The 8,888-nt window shown below is 28.1% G+C and overlaps 1 protein-coding gene across 1 annotated transcript; it reads left to right on the plus strand.

Moving 5' to 3' along the window:
* The first annotated feature begins 3,043 nt into the window (after nucleotides 1-3,043).
* On the plus strand, nucleotides 3,044-8,677 carry LOC116765872 (leucine-rich repeat-containing protein 15-like). The gene is made up of 8 exons (XM_032655498.2): nucleotides 3,044-3,119; nucleotides 4,541-4,702; nucleotides 5,380-5,530; nucleotides 5,691-5,834; nucleotides 6,019-6,475; nucleotides 6,731-6,990; nucleotides 7,135-7,260; nucleotides 7,691-8,677. The coding sequence occupies exons 1-8, from the start codon at nucleotides 3,056-3,058 to the stop codon at nucleotides 7,932-7,934; spliced, it is 1,608 nt and encodes a 535-aa protein (XP_032511389.2). The 5' UTR covers nucleotides 3,044-3,055; the 3' UTR covers nucleotides 7,935-8,677.
* Nucleotides 8,678-8,888: the final 211 nt, after the last annotated feature.

An 8,888-nucleotide genomic window follows, 5' to 3' on the forward strand; every position in this document is an offset into this window, starting at 1 on the left:
CCGATCCCAACCTAATTTTCTCTCACAAAATATTCTCGACAATATTAAATTCTATCGTAAATATTTCCTCCTCACAAGAAGATAAATTGTTGAAATAATCCTTTTTAGAATAACCAAAGAATTGCGTTATTTTGTCGTAACCTATTACTACAACAATTTTGCCAATCAGCCGTTATTAGTATAGGTGTATGATATTTAAATAATAATAATTAGGAATTGCTTTTAGTTTCTTGTCTATCGTACAAAAACAATTTGAACCAGGCGACGGTTCAGTTATAAACACATAAAACCCTTTTTTTAAAACGTTTAAATAAAGATTATTTAGCAGTTCTTTTGTGGAATTATCATCGAAAATTATAGACAAGTTAGACTCTTGTTATTTTATACTGTAGAACATTAAAAATTAAAATAAAAAAACTAAACGCCACTCAGGTTATATTTATAGATATAGTTTTTTGATAACCATAACACTACATACACCTAAAATAAAGGTTTCATTTACAAAAACCAAAATTATAGTCAGTGGCTAACTAAATTTTTTAAGTAAAAACTTACTTATTGCAATATTTTTGTAATGAATATATAAAGTATTTAACATTTTAGTGTGATATGTGTATAGATGAGTTTTGTAATCCATAACATATGTGTGGAAAACCGCCCAGTAAATGAATCATTCAAATATAAATGACGGTATAAAACAAATAAGTTGTCAATGCTATTCAAAGTTCTAAAAAAAGCCATAAATTAAAAAAAGTTAGACTGGAATTTTGACTAAACTTTACATCCTTTTTATATCAAGGTTTGGTCTATGTTTTGAGAGTACGGTTTCTGGATTTGTTAATTTTAGTTCTCCGTTAGTAATTTTTGTTACTTAATATTATTTAACTATAATTGTACTCTCTAATTCAATCTTCATCTGAAGTACCAACAGCCATTTACTCCAACAGTCAAAATGAATTCTAATACTATAAATTCTCAAATAACTCTTTTTATGACTGTAACTTTCTCACACTTAACTGAAAAGACTAATTAGCATGTAGGTAAATAAAACCAGAGAAGAATTAAAAATTCCTTAAGGATACTTGGAAGTATAATATAGTAGTAAGTATAAAATATTTCCATTCTACATTTAAATTAATTGTATTTTTGTGAAATTTATATATTTTTTATTTATTTTAATACTACTCTAAATTATAACTCTGATTAATTTGAAGAGAGTTATATTAGCTGTTACTTTTTGAATACTAATTTAAAGAAATGTGTCGGCGAAAGTAAACTTGTATGTCACGTCTCTAATAACCCGTAACTATTGATAACATCTCTACAATTCGTAAATATTTCTACTTCTGTGAGATATTGCGCAGCGTAAAAGAAACGAGCACGGAAAATATTCTCATAAAATTAAACTAGTATCTCTCGAGTCCACTTAATAACAAGTCGTCTTAATACTTTATTTATTAATATTAAAGGACAATCACTAATCCTTTATGGCTTAACAAATATATAACATAGATTTAATTGTATACATTCTTGTGTAAAGAGTTTATATCATCAAAATATGATTCAGAATATTCATATGTAAACTTGACACGCTTCATTTATGAGGCTCTTACAGAAGCACTTTCCAAAAATTTCCCTACAGCCTTGTAACAGATGCCATAAATCTAGTTTGCTGAATCATCAGCCCCACGGCACCATAGGTACGAATATTTATAAGGAAATTGTCGGAACTTATAGACGGACGCAATCAATTCAGTTAACTGGTTAATTATGGATCACTAATATATATAGCTGGGGATGGTATTCAGCAATATTTATATTTTATTATAAAGTTCACTTATGGTTTTAGTCAATAATAGATAGTTTCATGTTATGGAATATTACTATTTAGTTTCTCTTTTATAATCAAGGAACGTAATGATGAATATTACACGCTTTTTAAATTAAAATAAAAGAATTTTTTATAACTTTACTTTGCAACAAAATACTTTTACGTATTATAAGTATTTATAGAATAAATAAGTTGGTTTGTACATTGATTTTTCATTGCGTATATAACAAAGTTTACAAATATTATAATTTAAAATCTTCGAGATTAACAGAGAACATAAGGTTCATGCATGAAAACTTCGCAACTGCCTTACTGTCCGTACATAAAACAAAGTCGTACTTAGAGTTTTGGTCTACTAAAGTCTTGAATTGTCATAGTTTCAATCTGTCACCATGTTAGGCCTGAGGATAATAGATACTTAGACCAAAGTTTGAAGATTTCGCCTGTTTTATAGTTAGTTATTATATAATATTTCGTCGAACTTCAAATGAAAATGTTGAAACTCACAGTTTTCTAGATGTTTTCTGTACGTAATTCCATTAAAATTGTATTAAAATCCGTTCATTACTAAGTCGTGATAATGTTTTTGCACTGACTTTAACATATAAATACGTAAATCGTAAGTAAAACTATATTCATCCTGTGTTCAAACACATCATAAATCGAAAATTGCTTATTAAAAAGCCTCTTTTAGCAAAAAAAAATACAATTCTATGCTAGAGAAGACTTTCTTAATCATAAAAAACTGTTTTTTTTTAAAGTGAGATAAGATGTTTTTTTTAAAGTAAGATAAGATGTTTTATAAACTAAGATAAATTGTTGATGCATACAATAATGTTGGGTGCAGATCGTTATCGATAATGATTACACATGAATAATAAGATAACGAACGGGTTACTCACGAATTTCTTTAAAAGGTAAATTTATAAATTTAATTAACATTTGAAATGGACAACCTGATGGAAACCTGATCACCCAGCAATCATTTGTTTATTTTGTCTTCAACATTGACTGCTTATTTTTTTCGATATCGTCGTATTATAATCCAAAACAAATTTATTGTATTATAACTTATTATTTATTCCACGTATCTTTTTTTTCAATGAAATAAATGTCTAAAATATCAAGTGTGCTGCATTGTTGCATAATGTTACAAAATATAACATAACCGTAGTTCGATTTAGGACTTTTGTTCCCCCGCGATCGGTAGACCGAAGTGACGCTATGGACTTCCATTTTATTATATATATATTTTTCATTTTAGGAACAATAACAATTCAAATAGAAGGTAAGAAAGTTTTTAAATAATATTTTATATTTGTTCCGAAGATGATTTCTGCTTTGACGTCATCATACTTTGCAGTGGAGAGATTTTCTTATATGTATTTTACGTAAATCTTTTTTGTTATGAACGTATCTAATGTTCAATCTAATATGATCTTCAATAATAATCATGATACGGAACTGCGCTATATATATAAAATAGATTGTATGAGATAAGGCATTTTAAAATCTGAAACTGCAAAAAGTTACTCAAAGATATATTAAATTGTAAAGAGGTATCTCTCACAAAGTATTTAGGTAAAAATATAACAATATACTAAAAGAAATATCTGAATTTATAATCCTTTTGTTTTGGAATATAGTTTACTTTTTTGGGTGTTCGTATTGCATTCTATAGACATAAATCTTAATATATTTTTTACTATTTTATGTTCAGAGAAGCATAATATAAAATATGTTTTAAAAACTATTTTGCATTTATAAAGCAGTGAAGGAATTAGTATTGGTACAGTCGGGATGATTTTTTTTATTAATTTAGCTCTTTCGCAAACCAGAAAAAGCATATACCTAAATATGTTTTAGAAGGTATGTATAGATTTGACAAAGGATTGAAAATCTATAAATTAAACTACTTTGAATAATTTTTTTAAAATGTATATATCACTATACAAACAATAGCTTTGGAAAGCGAAAAAAAAACAAATCAAAAAAAACCTTTCCAAAAAAGTGGAAATGGGTTTGCAGGAATCGGTTTAAATTTATTTGTCTTTGTAAAAAACAAGCCGAACATGTCTGGTTGTGGTTTTAAAAACCTTCCAACTTTGCATTATTTAGGTTAAACCTTTTTGTTTAAAAATGAAAATATGAACTATACATGCAATTTAATTATATTGCGAATGTTCTGTGAATTTCTTTTGTTTTGCGACCAGCGAAATGAACGGGTATGAACTTATGCTGACATGATTGTAAACGACAAGTTAAAAAAAAAACCGTTTTCTCCTCAACTTCGCTTGATCGAGCAAGGACGATAATTATCATAATACAACAACAGTGACTCTGACAAGGTTTCTAAATAACGTTCCAAAAGTTATATTTGTAGAATAAAAAGAGAAATAGAGGGCGTATAAAGACTATCCATTATATTATTCATTATAATAACGATGCGTGAAGCGAAAAATATTTCACCTTTTTAAAGAGAAAGCGAAGAAACGAACCATGAATTTAATACTTAGAAAATTTATATAAAATATATTAGAAAGATTTTAACACACACATAAAATACGTGAATATTTATAAATGTATATGTTATCAGCGTTAAGGCGTTTCTATTGTGCTATTGAGATTAAAAAATCATTTGGTTAGGGCTTAGTGTGGAAAGCCTCAGAGATCTTTTATAATCCTGTAATGCACACATTAAATTCACAGCATCTGATGTCACTTCGAAAGCAGATTGTAATCTTTCACCATGCGATGTCTTGGATGTATTTAGTAACAATCCCAAGCCGGGACAAACAATTAGTACGGGCTGCACGAGTGACTTGCATTGGCGGAAACTCGACCGACGACTACAGTCTATTGAACAACCCGGTAATTTCTACAGAATTTAATGTTTATAATGAAGAATATTTTGGCATTTTTAAATATAATAAACTTTATTTAATATACGAAATTCCATTTGTTTTTAAATCGCTAAAGGAGTCATAAATTTAAATTTATAATTGTTTCCAAATTAAAAAATCATACATAGATTTATTAGAATGTTTGCTCTGTTATTATTTTTTTTTTATTATTTATAGTTCATATTTATTTATCATAAAAGTAGTGATTTTTTTTATTACAAAGAAAATAAACCTCTTTTTCGTAATTCACAAGTCTATTGTTCTGAAGTTCGAAAACTCGTGTTTGTTTTTTAACTTACAAAAATTTTCCTATGACTGATCACAGTGTTTAAAATTCAGAACAAACTTAGGAGTAAAGTATTGTTTTGAAAGTATTCTAAATTCAAAATCACCTTAAATATTTAAATTACACTAGAATTACAACGTGTGCCTAATGCGTTAATTTTATGTATAGGGCGTTTAGAATGTTAATATAAACAAAATAGTTTTAATTGCGGTTTAGTTACATAGTGCTTGTGCACCTAAGCTTTGTTTTATTAAATACTTTGGCTATTCTATCGGTATGTTAAATTTAATAGAATGTATGTGGTCTTTTAATATAAATATTTATTTAAACCGTTAATTTTTGGATAAATTCGTTCTCAGTATGGACAATAAGTTTTAGTCAATCGCGCTGGCGACAATGTTCTAAGAGTTCCTGTAGGTGCGATTCAGTTCACCGGTCCCTAAATTGTTGGAGGGCCGGCCTCACATCCCTCTCACCAGAACTCATCGTGCCAGCGGATCTATACACTATGTATGTAATGAGTACACACAATATAAAAGTGACTATTACTGACGTTTTTTTTCTTTTGCATGTATTAATAATTTTAAATTTAAAATGATAGTAAATGCCAATATAAAAATAGGTGATATACAATGTTACATAGGACTGAATACATTCTTGATTTCATCAGAGACCTAGGAACCAACAAACTCCGCACGTTACATAAGACGACATTCAAAGGAATGCGTTCTTTAACAGAGTTGGATATGTTCGATAATCACGTTGAATTCTTGCCTCCTGGAATTTTTGATTCACTTGTTAATTTGCGAATACTGTGAGTAACGATTTGTTTTAAATGTAATTTACTTTGATTATGTTTGAAGATAGAAATTAAAACTGTTACATAAAAATAGAATTACAAATGTGGGTGCTATACGATTCCCAACATTAACATATATTCAACTATCATATTTACTTATCCGTCTATTCATCATCCTATTTTATTTTTATATTTTCAGCCGCCTACAAAGAAATTACTTAGAAGAAATTGACGGAGAGGCCTTTCGATACACGAAAAGACTTTTTCATGTGGATTTATCAAATAATTTCCTTTACACCCTTCCAGAAAGACTATTTGTTAACAACTCTTATTTGGAAACTATTGATTTATCGAATAATCAAATTATTTATATGCCTTCTGATACTTTTATCGGCCTGAAATCGCTACTGATTCTTGACTTATCAAGAAATAAAATTCTACAAATAGAAAATGCAACATTTATATTGAATCGTCTTCAAATACTGAAACTTTCAGATAATAAAATAACTAATATTACCGAGAATGCTTTTGAAAGTCTTTCTTCTTTGGAGACATTATTGCTTGATAAAAATGATTTAAGAAACATACCTACCGCTCTGTTTCGAAGACTTTATTGTTTAAATTTTTTAGATTTGTCAAATAACGACATTGTAAGCGTAAGTGTTCTTTAATTTTTAGTTAAAAAGCTTTGTTAATAGTAGATATCAAATTTAGGCGACGGATCCAATAACCTGAAGGTAACGATGATAGTTAACAGGGGAGTGATATCGTCAATTGATAGCTCTCGTCTAAAATATATATATTTTGAATAGATAAGCAATCGTGAAATTTATGTTTAGTATTTATGTTAACCATTTTTTTACAAGAGAAGTCTAAAAATGATTTTTATAATTTTCTTCATTCTCTTTCAGTTGACTGGACTCGAGTTTCAAAGTTTAAGTCAGCTCCGAAATTTAGATTTGAAAGGAAATTTAATATCAGAAATTCCAGACGACACATTTGCCAACTGTTCAAACTTAGAAAAAATTGACTTGTCCAAAAATAAATTGCGATACCTAAACGCTTCAGCATTTCGTGGTTTGGAAAATCTAACAACTCTCATACTGTCCGATAACCAGATATACGAAGTACATTTTAAGACTTTTTTTAATTTAAAGAATCTTACAACATTGTAAGTAATAAGATTAATATATTAAATATTTATATATGTATAGAAAAAAGACGAAACTTAATTGTTTATACCAGGCAACTCATCCAATTATTGTTAACAAAATGTCTACTCTGTTTGTTCTGTTAATAAGTTGAATGTTTACAGATACTTGGATAGTAACATGTTTCCATCTATGCCGTCTCGTACATTGGATTACATGCCTAAACTTGCTAATGTGAAACTTTCAAACAACCCCTGGCACTGTGACTGTCACGCCCTCTACATATCCGCGTGAGTACAAATATCAATTACAAATAAAAGCTGGAACTACATCATAAACATGCTATTTCGTAAAATTCGTTTCTGTTGATTTATTTACACAGTATTTCAATTTTACTTTCCCATTTTCGTTTTGACGAATGTAACACCAATTCGTAAATCAGCCAACAGCATAAACAAAAAGATTGCGGTATTAAGTTACTTATTAAAAAGATTCATCGTGAAATGTCTTATTTCTGAGTAAATTGTGTCTAGAGTAAACTGTGCCTTAATAAAGATACTTATCAAATAATAATAAAATACTTCATTAATTATGATACATACATTTTGTTTGATTTTTTTCTTATGAAACGATATTAAAGTAAATGTTCAATAATCCTACATCACTACATAATAATTATATATATATATAATTATTATGACACGTGTTACATTGTTTCAGATGGGTTCGTTTAAACGAAATGAAGATATGGGATTATTCGCCGACATGTATCTCACCTTGGTATTTAGAAGGACATTTCCTGAAGAAACTGAAGTTCCCTGAACTGTGCACTGGACAATGGGCCAGTATGGTGAATCTGTCGCCTCGCTTACCGATGCAGCAGCTACTATCGCTCAACGTGACAGTTAATCAGAAGCCTCAAGGCAGCATCGAGCAATCCAATGACGATATTGAAGAATGGTGATATGTCACTTCAATTAAATTCATTTAAATGACAAGATATACGCGGAGAATTCAACAAAATATGTAGCTGATATTATTTATACATAAAATCCAATGTTCTAACGACTTATGCTATTTCGCAATATTTTCAATGTAATGAAATCATAAACATGATAGTAGAAAATTGTTAATGAAATTCAAATCATTTCATTTTTATATTGTCCATTACACATAAAATACTTTCCTATTAAAATATACATCTCTTTAATAATCGGCATAACAGAAATATTTATACAATAAGGTTTAATTATATAAAATTTCGAATATGAAATACATAAACTAAAATACACGAATCGAATTAATGTAAGGAGATAAGAATGATAAGATAAAACGGCATGACCACATTATTGATTTCAATAAAATTGATAAAGAACAACGAAAACAATATTATTTTGATTTTCATTCATAGGAACAACAACGTTCTGGAAACAGGAACGCATTTAAATATTAATAACTTGATTATTTGATCTCTAAATTTATATATAACGCACAAATAGCTATAAAGAATGTTTTTATAATAGTCACATTATTGTTGTATATAAAAGAGTGCGATAAGTAACAGCAATTCTGTGTCGTTGTATTTGATTTAGAGAACTTGATTTTCTTCATGTCCTAAACAAAATTAAGCTCTCTTCAACTTTGCTATTCACGTTAGAAATGTCTCATACAAATCCTGTTATGAAAATCACTACTTTAATTTTTTTATGTTTAATCATTATTACAGTTCAAATAAATAACTTTGTATTTTTATTCAAACAATAATATTTATTTATAAAAAAAATATAAAGATAATAAGTAAATAAAATATATATATTTTATTATAGTACGTTGACAAAAATCTTAATCACAAAGGCCAATTTTCAAGGCCAATTAAAGTAAAGTAAATAATTATATGTATATTTGACATATTATTTTA

This window comes from Danaus plexippus, chromosome 11, assembly GCF_018135715.1.
Source record: "Danaus plexippus chromosome 11, MEX_DaPlex, whole genome shotgun sequence".
In the NCBI taxonomy this organism is placed as follows: domain Eukaryota; kingdom Metazoa; phylum Arthropoda; class Insecta; order Lepidoptera; family Nymphalidae; genus Danaus; species Danaus plexippus.